Source organism: Aspergillus sclerotioniger (genome assembly GCF_003184525.1).
Source record: "Aspergillus sclerotioniger CBS 115572 chromosome Unknown BO94scaffold_28, whole genome shotgun sequence".
Lineage (NCBI taxonomy): Eukaryota > Fungi > Ascomycota > Eurotiomycetes > Eurotiales > Aspergillaceae > Aspergillus > Aspergillus sclerotioniger.
In genome coordinates, this window is record NW_020291018.1 from 143,084 (window position 1) to 171,024 (window position 27,941).

General features: G+C 52.4%; 12 protein-coding genes and 2 non-coding genes across 14 annotated transcripts; 8 read left to right on the plus strand and 6 right to left on the minus strand.

The window, feature by feature from the left end:
* Positions 1–264: 264 nt before the first annotated feature.
* Positions 265–2,376, plus strand: BO94DRAFT_549343 (transmembrane amino acid transporter family protein; the record flags this gene model as incomplete). The annotated part of the gene is made up of 6 exons (XM_025613438.1): positions 265–764; positions 827–1,234; positions 1,290–1,459; positions 1,524–1,651; positions 1,704–1,818; positions 1,871–2,376. The coding sequence occupies 6 exons, from the start codon at positions 265–267 to the stop codon at positions 2,374–2,376; spliced, it is 1,827 nt and encodes a 608-aa protein (XP_025464026.1).
* Positions 2,377–3,099: 723 nt separating this feature from the next.
* Positions 3,100–3,213, plus strand: BO94DRAFT_t253. The gene has a single exon. It is a non-coding gene; the product is annotated as a tRNA-Leu (tRNA).
* A 71-nt stretch (positions 3,214–3,284) lies between these two features.
* On the minus strand, positions 3,285–3,844 carry BO94DRAFT_207697 (uncharacterized protein). The gene has a single exon (XM_025606129.1). It carries the CDS (start codon positions 3,648–3,650, stop codon positions 3,366–3,368), a length of 285 nt encoding a protein of 94 aa, XP_025464027.1. The 5' UTR covers positions 3,651–3,844; the 3' UTR covers positions 3,285–3,365.
* A 722-nt stretch (positions 3,845–4,566) lies between these two features.
* On the minus strand, positions 4,567–6,801 carry BO94DRAFT_499366 (copper amine oxidase; the record flags this gene model as incomplete). The annotated part of the gene is made up of 4 exons (XM_025609373.1): positions 4,567–4,836; positions 4,890–5,801; positions 5,861–6,440; positions 6,493–6,801. The coding sequence occupies 4 exons, from the start codon at positions 6,799–6,801 to the stop codon at positions 4,634–4,636; spliced, it is 2,004 nt and encodes a 667-aa protein (XP_025464028.1). The 3' UTR covers positions 4,567–4,633.
* A 366-nt stretch (positions 6,802–7,167) lies between these two features.
* Positions 7,168–8,668, minus strand: BO94DRAFT_473871 (glycoside hydrolase family 76 protein; the record flags this gene model as incomplete). The annotated part of the gene is made up of 3 exons (XM_025608496.1): positions 7,168–7,746; positions 7,796–8,499; positions 8,563–8,668. The coding sequence occupies 3 exons, from the start codon at positions 8,666–8,668 to the stop codon at positions 7,168–7,170; spliced, it is 1,389 nt and encodes a 462-aa protein (XP_025464029.1).
* Positions 8,669–9,700: 1,032 nt separating this feature from the next.
* BO94DRAFT_559395 (putative C6 transcription factor) lies at positions 9,701–12,208 on the plus strand (the record flags this gene model as incomplete). Its single annotated transcript, XM_025614065.1, has 9 exons — positions 9,701–9,738; positions 9,789–9,908; positions 9,962–10,074; positions 10,126–10,263; positions 10,310–10,854; positions 10,896–11,169; positions 11,230–11,405; positions 11,451–11,634; positions 11,685–12,208. The coding sequence occupies 9 exons, from the start codon at positions 9,701–9,703 to the stop codon at positions 12,206–12,208; spliced, it is 2,112 nt and encodes a 703-aa protein (XP_025464030.1).
* Positions 12,209–13,880: 1,672 nt separating this feature from the next.
* BO94DRAFT_207780 (uncharacterized protein) lies at positions 13,881–14,711 on the minus strand. The gene has a single exon (XM_025606130.1). It carries the CDS (start codon positions 14,477–14,479, stop codon positions 13,991–13,993), a length of 489 nt encoding a protein of 162 aa, XP_025464031.1. The 5' UTR covers positions 14,480–14,711; the 3' UTR covers positions 13,881–13,990.
* Positions 14,712–16,304, plus strand: BO94DRAFT_207796 (putative allergen Asp F4-like). The gene has a single exon (XM_025606131.1). It carries the CDS (start codon positions 14,944–14,946, stop codon positions 16,084–16,086), a length of 1,143 nt encoding a protein of 380 aa, XP_025464032.1. The 5' UTR covers positions 14,712–14,943; the 3' UTR covers positions 16,087–16,304.
* A 1,265-nt stretch (positions 16,305–17,569) lies between these two features.
* Positions 17,570–19,330, plus strand: BO94DRAFT_473979 (Zn(II)2Cys6 transcription factor; the record flags this gene model as incomplete). The annotated part of the gene is made up of 4 exons (XM_025608501.1): positions 17,570–17,629; positions 17,740–18,240; positions 18,294–18,437; positions 18,512–19,330. 4 exons carry the CDS (start codon positions 17,570–17,572, stop codon positions 19,328–19,330), a joined length of 1,524 nt encoding a protein of 507 aa, XP_025464033.1.
* A 337-nt stretch (positions 19,331–19,667) lies between these two features.
* BO94DRAFT_t254 lies at positions 19,668–19,741 on the plus strand. Its single transcript has one exon. It is a non-coding gene; the product is annotated as a tRNA-Ile (tRNA).
* Positions 19,742–20,416: 675 nt separating this feature from the next.
* On the minus strand, positions 20,417–20,806 carry BO94DRAFT_549349 (uncharacterized protein; the record flags this gene model as incomplete). Its single annotated transcript, XM_025613439.1, has 2 exons — positions 20,417–20,731; positions 20,792–20,806. 2 exons carry the CDS (start codon positions 20,804–20,806, stop codon positions 20,417–20,419), a joined length of 330 nt encoding a protein of 109 aa, XP_025464034.1.
* Positions 20,807–21,886: 1,080 nt separating this feature from the next.
* Positions 21,887–22,423, plus strand: BO94DRAFT_588893 (uncharacterized protein; the record flags this gene model as incomplete). The annotated part of the gene is made up of 1 exon (XM_025615914.1): positions 21,887–22,423. One exon carries the CDS (start codon positions 21,887–21,889, stop codon positions 22,421–22,423), a length of 537 nt encoding a protein of 178 aa, XP_025464035.1.
* Positions 22,424–22,901: 478 nt separating this feature from the next.
* On the minus strand, positions 22,902–24,579 carry BO94DRAFT_559399 (cytochrome P450; the record flags this gene model as incomplete). The annotated part of the gene is made up of 5 exons (XM_025614066.1): positions 22,902–22,954; positions 23,078–23,225; positions 23,285–23,590; positions 23,675–24,200; positions 24,269–24,579. 5 exons carry the CDS (start codon positions 24,577–24,579, stop codon positions 22,902–22,904), a joined length of 1,344 nt encoding a protein of 447 aa, XP_025464036.1.
* A 634-nt stretch (positions 24,580–25,213) lies between these two features.
* BO94DRAFT_473758 (lanosterol synthase) lies at positions 25,214–27,693 on the plus strand (the record flags this gene model as incomplete). The annotated part of the gene is made up of 5 exons (XM_025608488.1): positions 25,214–25,432; positions 25,498–25,964; positions 26,028–27,273; positions 27,341–27,537; positions 27,588–27,693. The coding sequence occupies 5 exons, from the start codon at positions 25,214–25,216 to the stop codon at positions 27,691–27,693; spliced, it is 2,235 nt and encodes a 744-aa protein (XP_025464037.1).
* Between the last annotated feature and the right edge of the window lie 248 nt (positions 27,694–27,941).

The window sequence follows — 27,941 nt, forward strand, 5'->3', positions numbered from 1 at the left end:
TCAGCTCATATTAAGCCGCGATAACGTAGGGAACCCACTCGCCTGGTCTATTCCTATTCGCTCTTTCAAGACGTTATCTCTAGCCAGGCTTACCTAGGAGGCAAGCTCGCCCCGTCGCGTGCTTGCTGGCTCGAGCTGTCGCATTATTCTTAAACTACGCCGATCCCCATTCCCCAGTTCTAGATCTTTGTACCTCCAGTTCATCCTCCTTTCGTCCTCTCCTGGTGACCGTGTTCGTTCTCCTGCTGAGTTTCTATCCCCACCATGGCTAGCGAGATCGAGCCTGCGGAGGTCCCTCCCGCCATGGGAGTCCTTCCTTCCTACACTGAGGCCAACGAGCACTACCCCCGGCGAATGGTCCCGCGTGCTGATGGTGCCCTCGCTCGCCTCGACCCCAGCGTCACGCTGGAGGAATACATGTACTGGGCCGGCATTGAGCGTGAGTTAGAAGAAGAGGACAACCGGCAGTATGTTGAGGAACGCGGACCCCTCACCGTCGGCAAGGTCATCAAAGGCCGCTTCTCCAAGGGTGTTCATCACGAGAATGAGAAGAAGAGGCAGAGAGAGAACGAGGCCCTGGAACTGTCGGGAAATGAAAAGTCGCCCGAGGGCAAAGAAGGCATGATCACATCCACCCCCTCGGACCCGTCCCTAGCCGTGTCTGATGAGGAATGGAGAACGGCGGCCCGGGCCCTGCGGACGGCCAGTTGGGGAACCGTCTTTTATCTGATCACCACCGACGTGTTGGGTTGGGCAAATGCCCCGTAAGTGGGCTCCTCCGATCTCTCGGGCGCATCACCAGACTAACCGAGTGCTTGTGGTCTAGATTCGTCTTCGCGAGTGTGGGTTACGGTCCCGCCGTGGCCTTGTTCATTGTTTTCGGTTGCTTTGCTGGCTTCAGTGGCTGGATTTTGTGGAAGGTGTTCCTGGAACTCGATTCGACCCGTTACCCCTTGATTAACTTTGGTGACACCTATTATCGGGTCTTCGGTCCCTGGGCCCGCCATCTGGTGAACATCGGACAGTCGTTGCAGCTGCTCATGTCCGTCTCTGTGCTCATTCTCGGCAACGGCCAGACGCTGTCTCAGCTGGCCAACAACAAGCTTTGCTTTGTGGTATGCATGGTGGTCATGATGATCATCGGTATGGTCTTCGGCAGCATCCGGTCCCTGCAGCGTCTCGGATGGTTGACCAACGCCGCGGTCTGGATGAACATTGCGGATTTCATCATGATGTGGGTGGCTCGATCCATTCTTCCCTCGGGCATATGAGTGCTAATGGTGGTATAGCATGGTTGCCGCCGGTGGCCACTATGGCATCGACTACCAGGCCGCGACTTCGTCCACCCTGATCAAGGTCATCGAGCCCATCAAGGTATTCGCCGGACCCCCACCCGACAAGTACCAGATGCAGGCCACTGGCTTTGCGGGCCAGTTCACCGGTGTCGACCAGATGGTTTGTAAGTGGTTCTCGTGCTTCCTTTGTCTCTGTTGACAAACCCGGTCGTCTGACTTGTACCACAGACAGTTATGGCGGTGCCATTCTCTTCGTCTCCTTCCTAGCCGAGATGCGTCGTCCATGGGATTTCTGGAAGGGATTGCTCTGCGCTCAGCTGTTTATTTGCATTGTCTACATCTTCTTCGGTGCCTTCGTAGGTTGCTCCGATTGACTCTTTCTTCCCACCATCACTCACAATGCCACAGGTCTACAGTTTCTACGGGCAATACTCTATCTCCAACATCTACAACCTCGTTGAGCCGAAGGGGTTGCAAATGGCCGTCAATATCGTCTATTTCTTAACGTGTATTATCGCCTGCAGTATGTGTTCACTCTGGTTCATCTCCACGCGCACCCACTAACCCTGGCGCAGTCCTCTACTTCAACATTGGCATGAAATCCGTCTACCAGCAGGTCTTCATGGAGCTTCTTCACTTCCCTGATATCTCCACCTTCCGTGGTCGCATGCTCTGGTACGGCCTTGGCCCCATATATTGGGCCATCGCCTTCGTCATCGCCGGTGCCGTCCCCAACCTTAGTGGTATCTCCAGTATGGTCGGTGCCGCCCTCATTCTCAACTTCACCTACACTCTTCCGGGTATCCTCTATGTCGGATTCCGCAGCCAGAAGGATGCTGCTCTTCCGGGCGAGGGATACAATCCCGCCACTGGTGTGACTACTCGCCACGACAGCGGCTGGAAGCGCTATGCCCGTGGATTTAAGAAGAGCTTGTACATCAACCTGTTCTGTATCTTCTACTTCTGTGGTGGTCTGGCCTGCTCTGGTATGGGTATGTGGGCTGCCATCACAAGTTTGATCCAGATCTTCGCTCCGGGCGGCACAGTTGCCACCTCGTTCGGGTGTGCTGCCCCAGTCTAGGTCTGTGCCTTGGGACAGGTGACAGATAGTGTGTCTCATCTCTGTATATGTCTGAAATGGTGTCATGTATGACTCGACATGACTTTATATAATAATAATGCTCTCATTTCTGCGTCTTTGGATAACTGTATCATCGTAGCACAATGTATCTGGGGGTACGTGACACCGATAAAGCCGGCAGTCAAATCGACATAGGATATATTAGGGAGCTCACTGTCTTTTACTTTAATCCAAATTCAAATGTTTGTCATCCAGCGCATCCGTTGTCTGGGTTCGCGGTGAGCTGGGTGGGAAAGTCGCACGTGGCATCTCCACAGTGGATATCTTGCTAGTAGCATCTCTTTAAAACTTACTTTCTCGGCTATATACTTAAGTACTGTGTGTGGGAGATACGAGCCAAACAAAAAGGTGGAGTAATATATTAAAATTGTCAAGAGACCGTATCCGCCAACAGCAAAAGCAGCCATCAACATATATATTCCCAACCACATGGTCAATTTCCGCATCCATACATTCCAACTCCCTGCAACCACAGATATCTATACCACAATAATACCATAAACATAAAACCAAAAGTCAACTCCCGAAACTGGATACCATGACATGTAGGTGGGTGAGAAAACCCCCCCCCCCTCCGGGTGGCTTCAGATTCTGACGGAAGATGTAACCCGGTGCATACTACCCGGGTGATGTAGTCAAATAAACCGCGATAATCTTATCCAAGGCAAGATGGCCGAGTTGGTCCAAGGCGTCAGGTTAAGGCCCACCTTAATAATCCAGCTTCATAAGCTTCCTGATCATCGTTTGATGGCGTGGGTTCGAATCCCACTCTTGTCATTTGTTTTATATTTTTTTTTGGGGGGGGAGGTGATGGTGGACCCACCTTTTCTTCATCTTTCGTTCGTTCTGTTTATTGCATGCATTCCATTCCATTCCATTCCAGTATGGATGGGATCATGCCTGTTTTATTTCCCCTTCCCCTTCTTTTACTACTGTGTAGTGGAGTCCACCGTTGATTTCCATTTTATGGAAAGTTTCATGCATTTTACTCTACGCTTTATGCAATCTTTCATCACTTTCATGTTTCCACCCAACATCACTGACAAACGACCCATATATCCAACCCCAGAATAAACCCCACCAGACCCTAGAAAACAATAGAAATCAAATACCCTACCACGGTAATATGTGATGTGTAAATCGCTCTGACCAGAAGCAAACAGCATATGAGAATCTACTTTATGAGTCCTATTCCTCTTAATCTCCTCACACATTCATATACGATCGAAACTTCGACTTAAAAATGAAAACAAACTAGCCCAACAAAACAGGATACCTATAGGGATACTCTACTTATGAGACCAAACCATATCATGATATGCACTCACTCACTCACTCATCTAGATACTTTCTCATCTATACCAGAATCACACGTAACCCCACCACCAACGCCAAACCACCCCCCTCTCCATCCATCTAAACAACAACACACCCCAAAGAAAGTCACCTCTCCGCCTTAGGCGGATACTCCTTCCCCTCACGCACCACCTTAGGAGCACATGTGCACCATTCACTTTCCGGGATGGAGTCCAGGACAGATGGAATATGGCTTCCGCAGCCCCACCAGGAGGTTTTGTCTGTTTTCGTTAACATTCATATTGATTTTATAGGGATATGTCATGGTGTTTTTGTGATAGATAGGTAGGTAGGTAGGGATGGGATGGTGGGGTAATGAGGGGTACGGTAGAGTATGGTAAGATAGGATAACGTACTGCAAGTTGAACAAGTTGCTTTCATGCACATTTTGCCTGATTTTCAAGACTCGGGTTAAGGTGAGAAAAATGTAAGCTGTTTGTAAATGGAGGGTTTGATCTGAGGAGAATGTAGATGTGAGTTGAAGATGAGGAGGGTGGGAGAAGCGGAGGGGAGGGAAAAAGAGTGGATTTATAGCCCGCTTAGTCAGTGGAGTTCGCCGATCGGGGTCGTGGGGGATGAGGATGATCCCCGAATCCCGAGGATACTTTTTTTTTTTACCTTTTTACTTTTCTGTCTTAGGACGGGCGTTGGGGTGAATATGGGGAAGTATTCGTATAGTTTGGTGTTTATGTAGTATGTAGGGCTAGTGCTGTCATGGGAGGGGGACCTTGGGGAATTGATCGTTTCAGTCGGGATGTGGCTCATTGTGATTGTGGAGAAACGGGTTACTCTATTCTAGTGAAATCATATTCATGGTATCATCTATCATCAAATATAAGAATTACAACTTCCCCTTCATCTCCCCCGCACAGCACGCGACCGGCTCAGGATGCAGCGTCGACTTGTTAAACGACTGCGACGAAGGTGGCACGTCCAGGGCGGGATTCTTGGTGAAAAATCCATCCGGCTTTAGCATGACGCTGACGCGTTCGACGGGCATAACGGGGAAGTCTTCGATGCGGGGGTTGTGGGTTAGGCCGAAGGCTGTTTTGGTTAGTATTTTCTCTTGGGGTGTGACTGGAGTAGGAAAGACTTACTATGCCACAGGACGAGATCCTCGTTCTCGACCGGATCCTCTCTTTGCACCCATTTCTCCACACCCTCGCTTTGCTTGCTCTGGTTGGTGAATTCACCCGCAGCATACAGCTCGTCGTCCTGATACTTGGTGATCCAGATCGGCTTGGTGGCGAAGCCGGCGCGCTTGGAGCCGTATGACTTCGGACTGGCGAGCATCATCTGAGCGGGGGAGGTCTGGAGCTTGTATGCCACGGGTTTGTAGGTGATCGGGTTGATGTGGGCGTCGTTACGGATTTTGAACACGCGGTGGCGACTGACGTCGGTGTTTGCGGTGCCGCTTGTCCGGAGGACCGTCTGCTCGGTCGTGTATCCTACCAGGTAGGGGTTGTTCTCGTCCTCTGGCAATGGTACGCTGTCCTCGTAGTACACGGTGTTTTTGAAACCGTCCAAGGCGGGATCCATCCGGAAAGAGAACATGTGTTGGTGGAAGGGTGCCATGACGCCGGGACCGACGTTGGTGCCCCAGGGGACTGTGGTGCCGAATTTCTCGTTGTCGAATGGGACGGTGGAGAGAATGCCGGTGGCTCGGACCTCCAGCTCGATGTTGGCGGCTTGATCAAAGATAAAGGCAAAGATGTATTCGTAGTTGGCGACGGTGCAGATCATCTGCACGACGAGTTGGCGGTTGCGGACCACAGTGGCGGCGTTGTTGCGGTAGTTGGTGTGCTTGTGCTGGAGGCCGTTGTCTTGCTCGTGGAGACAGATGATGTTTTGGAGCAACACGGGGGTTCCCTTTGAATCAGCCCGGTAGCCATCGAAGTACTTGATGTGGCCGAGACAGTCGCAGCCGAGTGAGAGCTGGTTGGCTGTGATGCCGAAGCCAACGTCTCCCACATCAAAGGCTTGTTTGCGGTGATAGGGAGCACGGGGGTCTAAGTAGGATCGGGTCAGTTGAAAGGTCTAGGATGGGTTAGTGAAGGGATCAGCATACCGCCGTATGGCACTGTCATCTCCGACACGGACAACCTGTAGAACACATTGCGTCCATCATAAGTAAGGTTGTAGATAACGAGGCCCTCACGGCTGTTGAATCCAACGCGGAACCGCCACTTCTGCCACTCCACAACATTCCCTTGAACGCCGAAAGACGGGCCTTCCGGCTGCTGGACGATATACGGCTTGAGGTCTGTGCGTAAAGGCTCCTGAAGCAGGTCGTGCGCGTACTGGACGGTTTCCACCGGCTTCCACGGTTGGGTTTCCGTGGTTTGCGCATCGGCCCCACCCGGAAGGTAATCGATACGGACCAATTCGCGTTTAATGATGTCGAAGACCGGGGAGAACTTGCAAGGGACGGAGTAGTGGTTGTTCTGGGGATGGTCGGTGGCAATAATGTACATGTAACACTGGAACAATCGACGCGCCTCGTTGGGATCATCGGTACCGTAGATCCAGGGATCATTGCAGATGGTGACACCAGGAGGCAGCTGCAATTTGGCCACCTCCGCCTGGATTGCGGGATGGCTGAGACACAGTTCCTCGACCTCAGCGAGTTCGTCCATATCCGCGGGACCCTGGTGTGGTCAGAGCTGTACAGAGGTTATACAAGCGGAACACAAGTCGTACCTGGATGTGCTTGGGCAATTGCTTGGCCGAGAGGATCGATCGTGTGCCTGCGTTCAACAATGCCTTGAAAAAAGCCCCGGTGTCCTTCCGATGGAAGAGAACCTGGAGCAATCGAGCGGGCTTTGGGGGCAGGGGCTTGCCGAGCCTCTCTGCCTCAATGTACGGGACCACATCACTCTTGATCGGTTCCTGAATATCAATCTTCTTGTACCGGAGAGGGATCCCGGGGAAGGCGGCCTCCAGGATCTTGGTGGCCAGGACGATTTCCGCCGGGGTGATGGGGTCGAAGGGATGCGGCGTGGCTGCCATTGTGTCTGCCCGTCTATATCTGGGGAGTGACCGAGCGACAGGGTTCTTTGTGAAGAAAAAGAGGATGAGAAGACGGTGGCAGCGAGGCGGGACATGTACCTTTATAAAGGGAGCCGGGGGGATTCCCCGAGAGACCTGCTCTCCGCATCGGGCCTGGCCTGGGTCCGCCCCGCCCGCCTATTGGTCCGCGTTGCCGAACCGGCGTATCTTTTGCTGGAATAGGACTAGCTCAGGCGTCTTATCAGACATGCTTATCTCAGCGCACCACCAATCAGAAGGGAGATCCGGATGATGTTTGATTAGCTTGATCTCGTCAAGTTTGCCATCTCCTTAGTTAATAGTTAGATACATTCAGGCAATCTCCGCCTAGGCCACCATAAAAGCCGCAACCGCCAGAATCAAGCCTACCACCGCCGCCGTTGCCACAGATGCCCCCATTTGGTCCGACGCGGTGATCTCTCGAAGCTGACTTGGGTCTTTGGACTGGTCGGAGGTCTCGGTCCCGGCAGCCCCGTCTCCCTTGCTCGAAGCCCCTGTATCGTAGCTGAGCGGACCTGTATTGGACTGGACGAGATTGGCCTGGACGGCTTCTAGGGCGGCCATCTGCTGTCCCACTCCGATGGTGCCATCATAAGTCCCTGTGGTCCATTGCATCCCGCAGTATGTGCCCGTCTTGCCTCCCACACACTGCGCCGCAGCTGCCTTTGCGGTTGGTCGCAGGCGCGCCATGATGGTGTCGTAGGTGAACGGTGCCAAACGCGCAGTGTCAGCCATCCAGCGTACCAGGTAAGCCTTGAACGAGAATTGGTCGGTTTGACAGGTGCTGACGGTTTCGCAAGCGGCCTCGTAGAAAACATCCTTGGATGCTTCGTTTGTGGACAGGAACGTGCTCTGCGCCTGGAGAAGACCGTTGATGCGCTCTTGCCAGTGACTACCACCGTTTGTCTGCCTCCAGTCAGTTTGGCATCCTATGCAGACCAGGCAAGTCTCTTACGTAGTTCCACATGTGGGCAGCACCCAGCAAGTACACCCCGTTGTTGTAGGTCCACTCGATATGGTTGAGGTCAGTGCAGTTGTTCTCTTCACTTGTCCCGTCGTAGACATGATAGTCAGGCCCGATGAGCCCGATGCCAGTCACCCAGTCCCACACCTTGTCGGCCCAGTCCGCGTACGTCGCATTTCCAGTATACCGGGCGAGTCTGGCCGCGAGGTTGAAGAAACACCCATTGGAGATGGAGTTGCGATAGGTGTAGCCGCTGTTGAACGTGAAAATCTGCCATTTCAACCCCCCACCGCACTTCTTGGTATCCCATCGCTGCGCCTGTTCGTTGAACACGGCCTGGACAAGAGACAACCACGACGGCTGATCGTCTGGGGGATTGGGAAAGTCCCTTTCCGCAGCGCGCATGGCAGCAAAGGCCCAGAAGGATTGGTCGTCATTGCCCTCGGTGCGGGTCTGGTTGGCCGGCATGAAGTCTCGGTTGAGTCCGACCTGGTGTAGAATCGCCTCGGCAGTTAGGTTGTTGTAGGCGGTGTCTCCTGTGTACGCCCAGTAGTTGACCAAGGTGCCAAAGAAGGCGCCGGCCTCCCACCAGTAGTAGGGGTCTGGGAGATTGCCAGGGACATCGCCGGTGTTGTTTCCCGTGTAGAAGCTGACTAGGTCCCAGGCCAGTTCGCGTGCGACGCTTTTGATGCTGTCTAGGTAGCCCAGGAGTTAGCATTGAACTGGGGTTTATTGTTGTGGTAAGCATCGCGTCTCACCAGGGTTTTGAAGATCGAGGTCGATCGCCTGGGCCTGGAAGCAAGGGAGCGCCCAGACGATGCATGAGAGGAGGAATCCCCAGAGGTGAAGCTTTGGAACACTCATGTTTACACAGTGGTCATCAAAGTGCGTGCTAAACAGGTGGTGAGGGAGAGTGAGGAAATTTGCACTCAAGAACGACAAAAAGTAAACATTGCTTAGAGGGGTGCACAGTGAATTTAGGAAGATGGATTGCTCGGCGTGGGAATAACACGAAACTGCATCTGCAAGGGTCTTCTGCACGCTGTCGCAAGGATCCTATTATTGGCAGTTATTAGGCGGCGCCATCCACTGGCCTTTAGGTGCCGGGCTCAGTGTGATTTATTGTGTCCTTTTTCATATCAGACTACCAGTGTGGATTGATTTTAAAGGGATTCACTAGGTGTGAGGTTGGGTGACGGTAGGGCGTCCTTAAGCATTGGCCTACTTAGACTGTGAGAAACTAATTTAATCCCCTGCTACCCCAGTATTGAGGTTTCCCCAGGAATGATTACTCACGAACTAACTAGTGCAGCGATGGGATGATGCCAAGCTGGCAGGCATACTGCTTGGTAGCCATTTGCCAAGAACTGCAGCTATATACAGAGGTTACAAAACAACCGCGATTGATCGATCCAATCCAAGTATCACGATCAACACCCAATATATCCATGCAATAAAGCATGCTCTTCAGCTTGGATTGTCCTATGTTGCATTATTTCCTCTTTGGATACCCTAACCCGGAGAGTGCCAAAGTTGGGGCAAGGACTGTGATGACTGGTCTCTTGGTATGCCTTCCAGGAATGTGTAAATGACCATTGCTCCAAATGTCCATTTTCTCGATCCATTGAGTCATCTTATCAGGTGGAGATGAGGGTTATCTCTATCAGTCGTAAGTATTCCATCTCTGCTCAGGCCGATAACGGGCGGGGCTGCTGACTCAGCAGGAACGGGTGGGGCTTTTCTCCTCTCGCTTTCTTTCCTTGACGATGAATTGTGCTCCTCCTGCAATACAGGCAGACCAGGGTTGCAGGTGCTATTGATCCCAAAGCACCCCGTGATGGCATGACTGGCATGACTGGCACCAACCACTCCCCCGAGAGCCCTGCGTCTGGCAGAATGAACCATTCCCAACGTCCCAAGCGGACCAGCAATGCGTACGGCCGATCCCCACTGCCTCTTATCTATCGCCCACTGACCTGGCCAGCTGTCAACGCTGTCGCTCCCGCAAGGTCAAGTGCTCGGGCACTCATCCCTGCGACAAGTGCTGCCAGCGTCGCGAGCACTGCGTCTTTGAAGATGACCGGAAGATTGTGGTCTCCGAAGAGTGGGTTTCCCGCCCTGGTCCTGCACCACGGGATCGGATGTTGACTCAACCAGGCTATTCTTATCCCTTAAGCGCAAGGTCGAGGCCCTGGAGGGAACCGGCTCCTCCCCCGCAGTTAAGAGACGCCGGGCCTTGACGGCGGACAGTGCCGATGAGTCCAGCTACGGTAGGACCCCTCGTGTGCCACATCGCTGCATCGCCTTATCTAATCGGCCAGACCAAGCCTCGGAGTTGCCCCGAGAGGCAACCCTCGACCCAACCGAGAGCAATCGATATGATGACCGATTCGCTTCCAATCCCTTGGTTTCTCCATCCACGTATCTCAAACACACCGGACGACGACAGCGAATATGGCGTAGGTTATCTGCCATGACTCAATAGCAACCTGCTGACTGCCGCAGTGTTTCTGGGACCGACATCGACCTGGTCCTTCAGCCGGAGGGTCCTCAACATTGTCCAGGCACATATATCGCCGGAGAGCTCACGCTCGATTCCTCTTGCTGTAGATGGTGACGCTTACCAAATACAGTGGCGTCATGCCAGCTCCGAGGAACCACCTGACATTAGCGGACTGCCATCGCTGGAGCATGCGCTCTACATGGTGAGCACCGTGCAATTCCATTTCAGTCAGTTATACCGACTGTTCGACGAGGACGAGTTCATCCGCCATCTCCATGAATTTTATGACGATGCGGCAGCCAAGGTGCAGGAATCTCGCCTGTGGTACGTGCAGTTCCTCGTCATCCTGGCATTTGGGGAGGCCTTCTTGGACCCGGTGCGGGACCACGCAAACACGACCAGCTGGACCAAATATTTCTCGAGAGCCATGTCGCTGCTTCCGGATATCACCGGGCTATGGCAGGAGCCTACACTAGCCATTGAGGTGCTGGCCCTCATTGCACTGTATTTTCACTCGGTGGACATGCGAGATACGGCCTATTGCTATGTGAGTATCAATTCAGCATCACGACATAGCTAACTAAGTAGATCGGCCATTCAATGCGCATGGCACTAGTCGAAGGTTTCCACCGTGCACTGCCAGTGGATCAATTAGGACGGAGATTGGTCGACCGGTGCAACAACATCTGGTGGACTGTGTATATTCTCGATCGCAAGTTCTCGTCGCTGATAGGATCCCCAAACTCGGTTCGCGATGACGAGATTACCACACTGCTGTGGGACCCGCGCACTTGTTCTCGAAATGAGGCGGCGTTGAGCCTCCACGTAAAAATCACGCAGGTCATCTCCCGCGTTCTCAACAGTAAGCTCCGCCCTATCTTGACTGTAAGCATTCGCTCTTGGCGCAACTGACCCCTGGCAGCGGTATACAGTGCCGATGGCACGCTCGGTGGGGTCTTTCTTCGCAAAGTGCGATCCGTTCTGCAAGAGATGACGACTCTCTCACGCGAGCTGGATGATGTCTTTTCGCACCGCTTTGCGAACTCTGTCGATGCTCTTTCAGGGGTGACCACTCGTCTGACCCTCTCCTGCCATCTGGTATGCAACCCATTATCAGATGCTATGCGGTACTGATGGCCATAGTGCATTATTGTCACCACGAGACCTCTCGTTTTGAGCCTGTTATGGGAGCGCCTGAGTTGCTTTGAGGCAGGCACAGAGCTCCGCACGCTATCCCCGCCTGTCCAAGCATTACTCCAGGCGTGCATCGACTCCGCCGTGAAATCCCTAAAAATATTGACCGCACTGCGCGATCAAACCCTCCTCGGTCAGTCCCACTCCCTAGCATCACTCCCACCAACACTCACACACCATCAGAAACCTTTCTCCCCTTCGACCTAGAAAACCTCTTCTCCTCCTTCTTCGTCCTCTCCCTCATCTCCGCCATCCTTCCCGACGCCCTCACAGACCCCAGCTACCACGACATGGGCTACACCCTCCTGAATGCCATGATAGACCGCGGGAACCGAGTCGCGCAGCTCCGCAAGTCCGAGATCGAGCTATTGGAAGAACTCATCCAACCCTTAATCCAGCGCCAGAGCCGATCCACCGAAGCCGGAAATTACGCACGACCGCAACTAGCGACGCCCACCAGCCAGGAACGCCTTTCCGAACAAGTACACCAATCGGTGTCGGGGTTACATGGGGAAATAGGGGCTTCGGCCCTTCCGCCCCCACACGAGATCTCGGAGCAGGATGACGACCTGCCAGTTGATTGGCGGGGATTCGGGCTCTCGTTGGATTGCATGCTTTCTGCAGCGGACCAACTCAGCACGAATAATCTGGTGCTGGATGCGGAACGCGACGGGCTGCAGACGGATCTGTGGTTGTGGGAGAGTTGACCAACACTACTACAGAGTATAAAATTGATTAAATCCTGAGAAATCGGAAATAACGGGTGATGACGATATGAATTTTATGCAGTGCTGTACACCTTACCAGTACATACATCAATCCTATTCTTCAAATCTTCCACGTATCTACTCTGAATCCTATCCCCAGTAAACACTCCATATCTCGCACCAATAAAACCCCAACATAAAATTACCCAGCAGAACTCCCACACCACCTCATGCACGCTCAACCACCCAAAAACAAGCACAACAAACCCAACCAACCCGACAAAAGTAATCCCGGTTAGGCACCCAGCCAGCCAGCCAGCCCCTAAACCCATCCACCGCATCACATCACATCTCATCACAACACTAAATCCCCAAACCCAATTCCCCGTGCTTATCCAAAACCTAACAAGATCCTACCATGTAATCTGTGGAATTCCGACGGATAGAAATAAACTAATCTTTCCACTAGTTGAACTTAGCTTAGGGTTCGTTATACATAACTATTATCCATCTAATCCATTATTCTACCAATCTATCTAGTATTCATCCATCAATCAGGGTATCTAATTCATATACTACGATGAACTAGGTACTTGATGTGATGAATACATGATTACTTATGGAGAAGTATATGCCCACCATTTGTTTCCCTTGAAATGATCATCAGAATAAGATAGGGATAAAAAGCGATAGGTCAACTTGATTTACCGAATAGGTATAATACAAGCAACTGCCAAGTAGGTGGTATGCATGTATGTTTGATTATTCTGTGGGTAGGGAGTGGCCAATCGGGTTGAAAGGTGCATGGATGATATTACTTACTATGTAGCAAATGCAGAGACCGAGCAGGCAGTAATTGTTGAATGGGATCCACTCGGGTATGAAGTACGGGTGTTTAGGTTAAGACGCATTCATGGAATGCAGATGTGGATGGGTATGGTGATTTGAACATGTTTGCTGCATTCATATCAGACCTTGTATAATTGGAGTTGGGATGTGAGTACGCTGTGGTCAGTAAACAGGAGTACAGATGTTTGTCATGTACTCCGTACGCAAGTGGCACCATGATCACTTTGGAATACGGAATAGACTGGTGGAAAATTCCTTGTCGACAAGTACCCCTCGGCAGATCCGACGGGAAGTACGTAGAAAGGCTCTACGTACTTACCTCGGAAGCAAAGCCATCTCTTAATACTGCCCCTTCCGACCAGGCTAGACTCGCACAGATACTAATTAGTCGCGTTGCATGGTCGCCGCCATTTCTGGACACCTCCGCAGCCAAGAGAGACTATTTAACCCTCGTACCGTCGCATACGTAGGCTTTGGCTGGGCAGTTGTCAACCACGAGAGTTTGCCGTATCCATGGACGGACGAGCGGCAAGAAATAAGGTGATTGAATGAACCGTGGACTCGTAAGCAGCATGATGGGCCGCCAGCCAAAGGCTGAAGGGGAGGTCTAGGGCAGGGCTATTCTTAACCCTTTGGCTGTGGCCGAAGCATACGTAAGTGAGGCCCCACCCGAGCCAAACACCGACCGGTCCGGTGGCGCCCGAATCTGTCATGGTGATATTGGTGGCGAATTGGCGATTTCCAGGGGATCTGAATGCCGGAACCGATGGGTGGAAAACAATGGATATGTCAGGTACCGACTGCAATGTGATTCTGGTGGCAGATGCTGTGTCACTTGGGGTTGCCTCGATCGGCCGCTCCTGGCACACGTGGTGGTGGGTGGTGGTGACGGATCACACCCGCCAGAGAAAGGAGTTGCACGGCTAAGCCACGCTAGTCGATGCTTAACTCCGCCGGCTCCAACGCTATGCTGGAGTTTTTATCTCTCTGCCTGGACTGGACGGGCCGCCGGCTGGAGTCCGTCGCGAAATCACACGCATTTGAGTTTTCCTTCTTTTTTTCTATTTTCCGGTTGCTTGTACTGTGTAGACGGCCTGACCCACCCACACACACACCACCCATCGTGGCGTCAGGCACAACCAGCAACAACAGGAACCGGAATGCTGCCATTCGTCCAAGCAACCCAAGGAACCAGACCAGACCACATGGCGCCCTCTTGAATGGCCGTGACTGAACCAGTGGTTGACGACGCAAGGGGGCCGGCTTTCGTAGGGGCCGAGCTGGCTGGATGGCATGCCAGAGCCGTGCCTGGATGGTGGAGCCCATCAACAAAACACAACAACAACATTGGCTGGCGCCATCTACAAAAAGCCCCCGCGCCAACAAAGTCCATCGCGCCGTCGGTGCCTGTTCGTTTGCCATGGCTGTCCTGCGTTTCAGACCACCGCCGCCCTCCGTTTCACTGCCCTAAACGGGGCTATCGAGTTGGCCTCCTTAGTCGCCCAGTCGAGGCGCACCGCTGCACAGGTGCTGGGACTAGCCCGGTGCACTCGTCAATTTTCCCACCATGGCGGCGCCTGCCCTGATCCAATGCTGACGATTCCTTTTGCGCTGCCCGTCTCCACTCCGTCTGTTCGAGGCCACCATCACCCCGGAGCCAGCAGGGGCCGGCGAAGACCAGTCCGTCTATATACCTACCAGTCGCCCCGGCATTACCATCGTTCATAGCACCCTCCTTATTGCATCGCTTGCTTCTCCAGTCACTCCTTTGGACCCTGGTTTTGGTGTAAAGAACCACCTCACGAAATCCAACCCCTCCTTTTGGAACCCCCTAGCGGATGCAGATTCACTGATTGACTCACTGGTCTGTCATCTCCAATTCCACAATGCAGTGGAAGTCGCTCCTTCTTTGCGTCGCCATCGCCGAGTCGGCCTTGGCTCGCTCCCACGGCCATGAACGCCGTCAACATGGTCACGGTCACGGTCACGCCCAGGAGGCTCATGTGGCCGCCCGTGACGTCGAGGTCGAGGTCCACACCGTCACCGCCGTCGAGCACGTTACCCTGACCACCACCATCTATGGTGCCGCCACTGAAACCACCGAGGCCGTCACCTCCTACGAGGAGGTCACCAGCACCAGCACCCCTGCGGCAGCTACCACCACCGCTGACGCGGGCGCTTTCGTGGAAATCGACACCAACGAGGACCTGGCCATCAGCGCCAGCCTGGGCATCTCTCTCTCCCTCGGTCTCGGCGAGCACACCAGCACCAGCACTCATACCCACACCCATACTAGCACTAGCACTCACACCAGCACCCACACTAGCACTCATATCGCGGCCTCCTCCACCGCAGCCAGCTCCACTGCGGGAAGCGAGGCCTGGACTTCGACTCCCACCAACGGCGTCTACTCGACCGAGGGCTTTGGCGGTCGCACCAACAGCAGCAGCAGCGGAATTACCTACAGCGGTAACGTCGGTGACCCGTGGGGCAGCAACATCATCGAAGTGAGCGCCTCCGATGCCTGGCAATACAAGTACGTCATCCAGGTCAAGGGCAGTAACACGAACGACTGGTTCGTGAGCTTCTGGAACAAGATCGGCCCCGATGGAAAGATGGACGGATGGTACGGACACTCCGCGCTGAACTTCACCCTTGCCAAGGGTGCGACCAAGTATGTCGCCTTCGATGAGAACTCCCAGGGTGGATGGGGTGCTGCAGAGGGTGACAGTCTGCCCACGGATGACTATGGTGGTTACTCCTGCACCTGGGGCGAGTTCGACTTTGGAGACACCGACAATGACGCCTGGTCTGGATGGGATGTCAGTGCCATCCAGGCCCAGAACGCCGACCAGACCGTCCAGGGTATGAGAATCTGCCAGCACGCCGATAAGGAGTGCTCGTACATCACCACGGATGCCGGCACTGTGTACAACGCATACACCAGCTCGGAGGCGTCGGTTGATGGCATTGGTGGAACCGTGTCGTCGGGCGCGGTGAGATTGACCGTCGAGGTTGATTATAGCTAGAGGGCGTGCTGATGTATATACCACTTGCTTTGTTTTCTCGCTGTATATAAGTCGGATGTTGAATCCGTGACAATATACATACTTGTGTGTCGCCGATCTCCGAGCGTACTGTGGATGTGTAGTCTTTCGCGATTGAGCGGTTGTAGGGAAGTTATATGCTGCCGTGATTTCGATCTTCGCGGATGTCTCACATTAAAACCGGGGCAGTGGGTGGCGCTGATCCCGGTGGAGCAATTTTATTGCTAGAAGCTATCTATCGGGATTGGTGGTGTCTTGCATGTCTTAGATGGGAGATGAGCGAGGCGGCTCGCCGGCTGCATCTTGCCGGAAAACTCGGAACGCTTCCGTCGGTGGCTCCAGACGGACTCCACCTTTTTCTCACCACCATCCGATTCATTCCACCTTGTTTATACCGTGTTAGCAAGATGCTTTCTCGATGACAACAGAAGCGCCCTCCGAGATAGTCTTCAAGGCTACTGGATCAGACCATCTTCGCCCACCCAATCCCATATTGTTGTCGTGGAATACCAGTCGGCTGTGGTTCCGATATGACGGGCTCAACTTGTGAGTTTGGTGAGGCGTTCGGTGATTACCAACGTGATCAAGCGGTTAATCTAATCAACCTGTTGTTATAGTTATTGTCGTTCAGATGACTCTGTCTACAGATTGCGATTCTCGTTCGGTTCAATGTGTTTCAAACTGTGTTGTTTGTTCGGCATCGACTGGAAAGGCAGCTCGGTACGATCGAATTCTAGTGCTCGAGAAGGGCAGGATCGTCGCCTGGAATCTGCTGTTTGAGGAGGTGGCCCATTAATATTCGTTTGGTGACTTTGGAGGACAATTCAGAAGTCTGTCACTCCAACCACCAAGTGAAGGGATCTTCTCCTGACTTACTAACTGGGGATGAAAGGTACGCGACTGCTAGCTGCGCATTATCGGAAGCTTGATAAATTTGACGATATGATGACCTCGAATGATGGTTGTCTGTAAGCGAGAGGAATGGGATTGATCGAGCAAGATGAGGTGATGAGGTGAGGACGAAACCGAGACCGCCGGCAAGCCAAGCGTGAGTGTGACCATATCACCTGACCACGGGAATATTTCCCTCAACATCACCACCACAACTCTAGTTTCTAATTTTACTGTCCTGGTATTGTGGAGCATCCATGGCCGACAATGGTGGTCACCTAGAGGCATGGGAAGAACACGGGCCCCCTGGCGGCTTCTCCGAGGGATCGCCCCGATGCTACCTTAAAAGCAAGTACAAGATCGACATGTCACTGGTCGTTGATTTGCTGCCTGCTGCTCCATCCATGCCGAGGCCGCTGACGCAGAGCCGCGGTGGCTTCGTGCTGCATCTGTTCGTAACACCGCTTTCCTTCGTTGATCATATCAATTTAGACGGTGTGTCTTTAGTGAGGCATTCAGCCCCCGATTTTCCACCTTCTGTTATATGCAACCTTGATTGTTCGGCTGAGCCAAAATGGTCTACTGTGGCAAACCAAGCACTGCCTGCGACCGCTGTCGGCCCCGGCGTTTAAAGGTACGTGACATCGTTTAGTTCTCGTCTTGCCGGCATTAGACACCTGGTCCGAGGGTTTCTGCGAGTCAGCAGAAAAAGATACCCGTGAAGTAACACATTAGATCGTATAGTGCGATCGATCAACTCCCTCGTGCTCCCAGTGCATGCGGGCCCGAGTCCCATGTCCAGGCTACCGGGACACCTTAGACCTGAACTTCCGTGACCAGAGTGACGATGTTATTCGCAAAGCAAAACAGCAGAGTCACAGGAGATCAGTCGTGACAGCAAAATCCAATCAGCAAGTCGTTAGGAGTGCTCCGTTGCTGAGTTTCGGATTACGTCCGCCGCCGGATGAGCTGGCCAAAGGCTACTTTTTCACCAACTTCGGTGGGTGCCACATGCCATACCTGCTGATGAAGTCGAAGCATTCTTTGGAGTGCAGCATCAATGCGGGCCTGACAGCAGTGGGACTCGCAGCCCTGTCCAATCTCCACATGTCGCCCCGGTTGATGCTGGCTGCACGACGGCATTATGCCACAGCTCTATCGCAGACCAATCACGCGCTCGGAGACGCCTCTTCATTCCGCAAGGATGAGACCTTGGCAGGTGTGGCCCTGCTTAGTACGTTCGAAGTAGGTTTCTTCTGCTTTAATGGTCCTCCACTTACGAGGCTGACTCTCTCAAGCTGGTCACTTGTGGCGATGGCTCGTTCATCGATCGCTGGGCGAAGCACATGGATGGCGCAGCAAAGTTGATTGAATGCCGAGGTACGAGGCAGTTGAAAAGCGCAGAGGGACTGCATCTATTCACAGTGCTGCGTAGTCAGATCGTAAGTCTTGTTGTTTGTTATAATCTTCATGTCATAGGAAAATAGCGTTAAGGCTAATTTTGGACCTTGTCCAGGTGATCAGCAGAGTCTACGAAGGAAGATATACGTCTTCCATTCTAACGCACCTGACTGAAGAGGCCCAGAAGTACCGGAGTCCCAATTTCCAGGTTCTAGACCAACTTGGTCTCGCAATTATACGGGTCTGCAACTTCTGCGCAGCCGTCAGAGATGGAACCATCACTCAGCCAGGCGAGATTATCCGCTCAGCCCTTGGTCACAATGCAGACCTCGTGTCGATCTTACTCTCAGTCCCGGACTCGTGGACATATAGCACCGCAGAGCTCCCGGAGTTCAAACAAGAGCGGACAATGCACGCCGTCTGGGGTGACAAATTCCACCTCTATCGCAACTTGACCGTCAGTACCGCGTGGAATAATTATCGTTCCGCCCGACTGATTCTCCATGAGCTTATAATCAGCACAGTCGAAGCCTGCTCGTCGAACATTATCGATGAACAGACCCGAGAAATCCTTTTGAATCAAAGCCAGAAAACGTCTCGTCAAATTGTCCAGGATATCTGTGCCAGTGTGCCCTATCATTTTGGGACAACTGCTGGGGAAACCACCCCAACAATGTCAGGCGGTATTACTATAGTGTGGCCGTTATTGGTCACTGCTAATTCTAGGTTCGCATCACCTGAGCTTCGAGAATGGGTGATGAGCTGCTTGGACCGAATTGGTCATTACTTGGGAATCAATCAGGCGTTGGCTTCCGCCCGGTTGCTCCGGGATGGGATGGAAACGCGATCGTGGGTGTCGTCGGAATATGACCGTTCGTCTCGAGCTCCGTCGTTATGGTGTGTCTTAAACGGTGGCAAATCTAGTTGGGGGTGAAAAGGGGCCATGACGAGACCCATAAGATGAAAGGAAGTTTTCAGCCAGACATTCAGAGAAGAGTGCAATGTCATCATGAATATATATATTCACCACCCACTGCCAATTACTTCTCCCTCGCGGTCCAACATCCTATCTTTCTTGGATGATATTAGACAAACCATTGTTATTACTTGAGACATCATATCGAGTAAAATTTAATCCATCACTCTGCGGTGATCATAATAGCAAGAAAACTTTGCCAATAAATAACACGCCCCCCTGCCGTGGAATTTTTTGCTCTTGTTCTTTATTTTTAGATTAAGTAGCAAACACACGGCCCGTTCTTCAATAAGCAGGTCCCATAGCTCAGTTGGTTAGAGCGTAACGCTAATAACGTTAAAGTCGAGGGTTCGAGCCCCTCTGGGACCATCTTTTTGCCTTTTCGTTTTTTGACCACGGAATGATTGATTATTCAATGCCAGACGACAGACATCATCTACTTGAAAAGAAGCCATGTTCAGAAACCCAGCGCAAGTTCTGTGCATTTCATTAGACAAACGTCCACTGAGTTGGCACAAACCCAATCAACACACAGTTCCTCATAACCACAAACGTAATCTCAAATCCATTCATCCATCCATCCCGTGACAACAATCTCCCACTCGATCCATCAAAAAAGCACCACCACCGTAACAACTAACAAGCAACCTAACATCCCCAACCAACATTAGCACTCCACCTTACTCCGAACTACACAGACAAACAATAGTCCGTGGCTCCAAGAAGTCCCTAGCTACAGGGGCACCGCAAGGCCCTCTCGTCCAGACCGCGGACCCCGCTAGAGCCAGCTCCCCGTGCCGCTCAGAATCGACCAAAAATGGCATCGTGTGCACAAGTCCCGTCGTCCCTGAGCAACAGGGGGAGCGTTCTCCTAGCGGGATCCGCGGCCTGGGCGTCAGGGCCTTGGGGTGCCCCACTGGCGAGGCACTAGAATCTCAAGTCACGTTAATTTGGCATAGCATGCTCATAACTCTCATAGATTGGGAGGGGGAAATTAACGTTACCGAATAGATATATATGTGTATGTGTCTGGGGCCCGGGTATTCAGACAGCCCAGCCGAGATCCAAAGCATCGATGACGGATCGCACAGGTTCAATCTTCATATTGCTGTCGATGTAGACGGCTCCGATGAGGGCTTCGACGGTGCTGGCCATGACGTTCTTGGAGACGGTTCTGCCCTGGGCGGGATTGACCATTACGAAGCGGTCGAGGGCTTTTTCGAACCCGGTGGCGGCCAGGTTGGGGTTGCTGGCGTTTGAGATGATGGTTTCGTTGATTTCCTCTGGAGAAGATGGTGAGGAGCCGTATATGGCTGGGACGTAGAATCCGGCGGCGTGGAGGGCTTCGAATAGAAGGGCCTAGTTGGTGAAGGTGTATCCGATGATGCGCTGGAGGGCGTCAACCCTCTCTGCCCGAACCGAAGATGAGGACATGGTGGGTAGAAGAGGTGGTTGATAGGAATACGGAGGGTTATTGATGGGGTATGATTATGGAAAGGGATAGAAAATAGACTTGGTGAGAGGAGTAAGAGATGTAGGGAGGAGGGGAAATTTAAGTGCGAGGTTGATGGTCATCTTTACCCCTCCTCATGCTGCATCATGTGATGGTCTGCAGATCCGAGCCAATAAGCACCATTTAGATCAGTTGGAATGGAAAAGGTCTCCAGGATGTGCCACAGCCTCCACACGCATCCATGACCCCTACCATATGCCCTTCCAGAGGCTTCCAGGACGCCATATAGGTGATATTGGCCCATTTGAGTGGAATGCAAGGGATAGTCTCGCATATCTCCGCCCGCTCTACCTCCAACTCAATATCTAGACCCAACACGTGACTAAGCCCCGATTGGATACGGCGAAGCAGCGAGAATTCCGAAAGATAGTAACCTAGAACCCCCTTGCACCTCTGACCTTGAGGACAGAGCTAGGCTGTTTTTTATTTCTAGCACCACATAAACCCTTGACAGATATTATCCAGCACATACGACCACAGGGTGTGGAAAACAGGGCTTCCCGTCCGCTCAGCCGTACTTAAGCCACACGCCGGGAGGTTAGTAGTTGGGTGGGTGACCACCAGCGAATCCCTTCTGTTGTATGTTTTTCTTTTCTATCATTTTTTCATTTTTGCTTTCATCACTCATCTAAAAGTTGATGGAAGCTGCGATATAGCCAATCCTAATCCAAATCATACCGGACTGATTAATCCCATGGAACCTCTACCAAGGAACCTCGGGATCCCACCATCCCCGCCCATCTCGGCTGGTCCATTTCAGCACTACCTGCAGGTCTTTGCAGAGATGGAATACGGCCTCGTATAGAAAGAGATTCAAAGCCAGGGAGTGACGTCTACCATTCAGCACCCCGACAATGCCTTCCCAGCCCCCCTCCCGTGGCGAAAGGCCGTTCACTCACTATAAAGATAACAAACATCCAACCCTTCTCTCCTTGTATTATCTATTCCCTATAGCACCACACCTATCACAATTATCTACCTCGTATACTATCTCAAAGAAAATGTCCTACCCTATCACTCCCGCATTCATCACGCGAACCGTCGGCTGGGATCCGGCCCGCGCCCATCCAGCCATGCAATGGATGGAGAAATGCACGCACGCCTGGGACACTCGGCAAAGCTGGTCGGAGTCGTACACCCATTGGGTCACGGACGATTTCACCTTCATCAAGGCCAATGGCGAGCGGGCTACGGGGGGCGAACCGGCCTGGGAGTGCATGAAAGCTGAATACGGCATGTTTAAGGCCTCACACCATGAGCCCCGCTGGGTGTGCGTGGTTGAGGTTGACGATGGAAGGGACTTCGTTGGCGAGGGGACGCTGTTTATTGATTTGCCGGCGGAAGGAAAGGAGCCAAAAGCAGCTCGGGATTTGGATGGTCGGGCGTGGGATTTAGGTGTTGAGAGCATGTTTAGGTTTCATTTCGTGAGGTATCAAGGGGCAGTGAATGATGGGTTACGGATCAAGAAGTTTCAGATGTATAATGATGGTGGACTGGTGTTGGCGGAGATGATGCGAAGGGGGATTGTGACGACGTAGCAATGGATTCAAGTGAGAAGATAATTTGGAGCTAGCTGCTTTGAGAATATGGAGCTGAGACTTGTGTTGCTATTCTGATACTCCTCATAATGAGCCGTTGTGGCAGGGTCTAGGGCTCAACCGGAGATGGTCACGTCTGCAGCACTGGCAGTGATGGACCACCTTCACATTCTCCAGGACCCCCTCCCACGCTTATCTGTAATCCCCCATTGGAATCGGCGTATTCGCCTATCCAGCGTTGGAAAATCCTCGTCTTCTAAAACAGCAACGCACGATGAGCCAGAGGCTGTGAGAATTGGAATGTTCTTCGAGATGTTCGCTCTATAGAACACCCACATTGCTACCCCTAATATCTCATAACCGGCGGGTACATTGAAGCCGCACAGACGACTCCGGATGGGCCGCAAAGTGGCAGGACTTATGGTTCGGGGCAGGAGCACGTTGGAGTGGAATGCCACGCTCATCACAAAGTGTAATATCAAACATGGTGACGAATCTCGCCACTAGCATGCACGTTTGAATTTTCACCAACTAGGTATGGTTAGCCTCCGTCCATTGAACCCTAGATGTTCAACTTACCCTTCGTCCGGCTTTGCAAGTAGGTCATCGAGACTTGTGTTAGACGTATATCTGTTAAGAGAGGAACCCACTTACGGCATTTCTGACGCCCTGCTCCAAAGCCAGCATACGCCAGGGGTTCCTTCAGATGTTCTGCACGATCCGACAGGAAACGTCCCGGATCCCAGCGTTGCGGATAGGGGTAGATATTCGGGTCCATGTTCGCTTCTTCAGCGTGGTAAGTCTGATCCACTGTCAGCAGACCCGGGTATAGGAAGGGTTCGGGGGGCAGCCCAGGCTTACCACATAGGCCCCTGGCGGTATCACCTCGCCTGTATCTCCAATTGGAACATCAGTTGGGCTGATGTTCTTACGACAAAGCAGCAACCCAGCGGTTAGCCGAATGCTTTCCAGGTGACAGGCGTCAATGAGCGGAAACTCGTTTTCCCAGGCATGCGCATTCAGGGTTCGGAGGACTTGCTCCGCGGATTCGCCATCTTTTCGATGCTTGGCGACCACTTGGTTCACCTCCTGGCGGATTCTAGCCATCCAAGATGCATTGGTGGCAAGCCCCACCAGTAACCACGAAGCCACTGTCGGAGAATTCCCCTGAGATGCAAACACACTGGACAGCACGATCTGCAGCATGACAGTCAGTTATCTCCGGAAAATCTTTGAGAAGATCCTCTTCACCTTCAGAATAGCTCTCGTACTCCTCCCCTTCTCAATCAGACTCGGTAGCATGCTCTCATTGTAAAGATCTCGTTTGTGCGGCTGCTGCTGCTGCTGATTGCGAATGATCTTCCACATCATCACGTACAGTCGTCCCATTGCAATCATGACGGGGATATGGAACGGGTTCAGAAGCCAGGGAATCACCATGTCGATGGCCGAAAAGGTTCCATCAATTGCACTTACTAGCTCACTTAGCTTTCTCGATAGCTCGGGGGAGCGTGCCACCTCGTCGACTCCTAACACTGCCATGGTGGACTGCGCGTAAAGCCAGCTCAGATCCTGGAAAGGATCAATCAGACCTTTAATTTTAATGCGGTTCAAGGTCGAGGTGGTGCATGCGTCTATGGCTGCCGGTATGAATTCCAAGCTCTGGGTACGCAGCAATGCCGTGCGCACCGTGGTCCGAAAATACGAAATATGCGTCTCGATGGATGGATCGTTTGCTGCCTCGACCGCACTGGTGAAAGGGACGAACAGATCGACCCTAGATTTTGTACTCGAGTCAGCGGGCTACTTGAACCATGTGTATCAAGAAAGGAGCGACAACCGAACCCTTGTTCCAGATCAAGATCCCGACACTCGAAAAAGGTCTTGCGGCCCTGGGGACCGGACAGGCCCACAACTCGTTGTCGACCGAGGTAGTAGCTGTAGTTTCCGGTGGGAGAGGCTGTCTTACTGCTCTGGCAGAATCTTCCCCGATCGAAGAAGAGTCGGAGGGCACCCACCACCGGGTATCCCGAGATGAACTTGGGGGCATTGGCGGGGAAGGGGCGCTTATTGAGCAGGATCGAACATCGGACAAGGCATAACAAGACAAGAACATAAAGGCCCAGAGGAAGGGCATGGGAAACCATGTCAAACATGGCGGCTATGATTTGCGAGGAACGAGGTGTCTTCAAAAGGCGCGGGCTGATACTTCCATCTATATAAAGGTGCCCGAGATCTCAAGCGCAGCCAAGACAGAGCAGCCCCTTGACTATCGATTTCGCAATTTCAAAGACAGCACGGTGCACCCTGGGAATTGAAAAATTAGCGTCTCAACTGCAGCAATTATTTAAAGAGGGTGGGATCTATCATCAGCGGTGTGTTGATCGGCATGACAGGTAGACCGCTGGATGCGGCCAGTTCCGATAAATCGATGGAGACCGAACTGCCTCGGGGATCTGGTTTCGCAGAATCTATTTCTGCGTTTGCAGCTGCCAATTTAGTTCATTAGCTTACAGTTCAATGTTGTGACGAAGCTGTCACTGATTATAGAAACAACCAAAAGGAGTAGCCGGCCAGAATCTCAGCCGAACCTTCCTGTTATGTCGATGGCCCGCGGGATATCGTCAATGATTTGGCAAGAGCAGGTATGTGTACGTCATGGTGAATCGCATCGATGTGGCTAAATTGATGGGGTAGGTCCGGCCTGCTTATGGCGTTATAAGAAGTAGGCCCCCCCTAGGAACACTGTTGAATCTCCCTCCCCAAGCTCTATGTCAGGCACCATCAGCAATGGCAAGCAAGTACACCTTGAAGGTCAAGAACCATCTGGGTGGAGATCAGAGTGATGTGACGCGCCCATTCTATACCAAAACGACCGACACAGAGGGGTGGCACCTGGTGGTGACGGAAGATTTAGGACGCTTGAGGTGGATTTATGTTCATGACAAGGAAGAGCGCAAGAGTAGGTCTCAAGATGCGACAACCAAATTCTTCCTCGATCGTCCAAGGGTACGTCATCCGTAGCCTCTGTCCTCCGGGGGTTAAATACGCTGACAAGAACGATCCAAATGTAGGGCATTCTCGACTCGGGCGCTGCCAAAACGGCCTCCGAGGCCATCTACAAAGGGATCCAATTTCAAACCAACATTCAGGTCCGCGGCTTGGGATGCTGGGCGGCCGACCTGAGTTGTATCTTTTTCGTGACCCCGATGTTGATCATCGCCTGGTACATCACCGGCGCCGAGATCGATGAAGCCTACATGATCGAATTGGTCCGCTTTATGTTCAAGCTCCAAAACCCCGAGGACGGCGGCTGGCCGACGTATTTGCACGAGGAATCTTCGTTGATGGGCACAACATTGGTCTACATTGCACTGCGGCTCATGGGAGTCCCTGCTGATGATGAGCACCTTCGCAGAGGCCGGTCGTACTATGTCCGCCAAGGAGGAGCGGTCTATCTGCCGGGCTGGGCCAAGTTCTGGCTTGCGCTTCTGGGTCTCTACGACTGGGAAGGCACCGATCCTTACCCAGTGGAGGTGTGGTGGGTTCTGAGTCTCATCATTCGGCTGTTTTGAGGACGTGATGATAACTGATTCGATACTAGGCTCCTGCCAAAGTGGCTTCCTCTCAGTCCATGGAAATGGTTCGTCATCTCAAGACAAGTCGGTCTCCCCATGTCGTACCTCTCATCCCGAAGGTTTACCCTGCCGACCAACGATCTCTTGGATGAGATTCGGACGGAATTGTTTCCAGAAGACTTTTCCTCTGTCAATTTTGCCGCATTCGAAGGGGTAGTGAACCCGTTCAAGCGGCATCAGGCAAAAGGTTGGGTAATGCGGACTCTGAATTGGACACTTGCCAACGTTTGGTACCCGTGGATTTGCCCCAGTAAGCTGAAGGAAAAAGGGGAACAAGAAGCGTGGGAAATCCTCCAGCATTCAGAGCGGGCCAGCACCTCGACCGGGATCATAAGTCTCGAGGCCTGGTTGAATATGATTGCCTTTTACTGCGCCGAGGGTTCCGGATCTCCTGGTCTCAAGCGCATACAAGAAGTGAGCTTAGAGTATTTGTGGATGAGCTCTTCGGGAATGCAGTCCATGAGTATCCACGGGGGCCATGGTTGGGACACATCTTTGGCGCTGCAGACGCTCGTGTATACGGGTCTTGCCAATCATCCTGGCTTTGAAGATAATGCCATACAAGCCTATGAATTCCTGATACAGCAGCAGCTTGTGGAAGATTGGAATGATTCCCCCCCTTGCCATCGCCCAAGTCGCCTCGGGGCCTGGTCGTTTACCACCCATTACCATGGCTTCCCCTGTTCCGACTGCACAGGTGAGTCACTGAAGGCCATCCTGATGCTCGAAAGCGAGACGAATCTGAGACGGATGAGTGAGAAAAATTATCGCTTGGCGGTGGACAACCTACTGCTGATCCAAAATCCCAGCGGGGGCTATAGCAGTTTCGAGCCTATTGGTGCCGGTCCCTGGCTTGAGCACCTCAATGGGACCGAAATGTTTGGCCCAGTAATGACAGAACACGACTACGTGGAATGCACCTCCTCATGTATCACGGCGCTGGCGTTGTTTAGGGCTCGGAACAGCCAGTATCGGTCCGAGGAGATCGATACTGCCATTGAGCGAGGGGTGAAGTTTGTGGAGACCAGTCAGCAGGCAGACGGTAGCTGGATGGCTTCTTGGGGAATTACGTTTACATATGGCGCTTTCTTTGCCATGGAAGCCTTGCATTGTGGCGGACGCACATATGAAAATTCGTCCGTGGTCAGAGCGGGCTGTCGCTTTCTCCTTGACATGCAGGAGTGTGATGGAGGGTGGGGAGAGACCTTAGAGGTGAGTGTCATCCAGCATGCCTGAGAATACCACGGAGACTTGGCAACTAACCCTTGTTCTCCACCAGTCTTGCATGTCGGGTTTATATGTACGAGCACCCAGGTCGCACACAGTCCAGACAGCATGGTCTTGCCTCGCTTTGATGTACGCCGGCTATCCTGATCTAAAACCCATTCAACGAGGACTTGATCTCATCAGAAGTCGACAACAACCTACTGGTGAATGGGAACAAGAGTATCCCGTCGGAAGTGGGATTCTTACATGGTATGTTTAGCACGCAGCCAACAATTGAGGCCACTGCTGATCCGCTGCAGTCATATTCAATACCACAACTACATCTATTCTTTCCCGATCCGGGCATTGGCGATGTATGAGAAGAGGTACGGAGAGGGGTTGTTCTTTAATGATCGGATTAGTTGATTCGAATGTTCGTGTTGTGATGGCAAGGCTGCATTGTATGACTGGTATGCCCACATTTCTACCTGTCTGCAGCTACGGGTTTAGATTTAGTGATACAGTTGCGTGAAGGCCACTCAGCCGATAGGGAATGTTCTTAGTTAAATAGCTTAGCAAATCCAAAATTATCACTGTCACTCTTCAGGTTCATGATCCACTTGCATATGCCCAACATAGATCCTCAAAAACCAAGAAATAGTATGCCCCATTAA

Coding starts and splice junctions, on each gene's coding strand:
- BO94DRAFT_207697 (XM_025606129.1), bottom strand. CDS start 3,650: ATGTGTGAGGAGATTAAGAGGAATAGGACTCATAAAGTAGATTCTCAT.
- BO94DRAFT_207780 (XM_025606130.1), bottom strand. CDS start 14,479: ATGGCAAACGAACAGGCACCGACGGCGCGATGGACTTTGTTGGCGCGG.
- BO94DRAFT_207796 (XM_025606131.1), top strand. CDS start 14,944: ATGCAGTGGAAGTCGCTCCTTCTTTGCGTCGCCATCGCCGAGTCGGCC.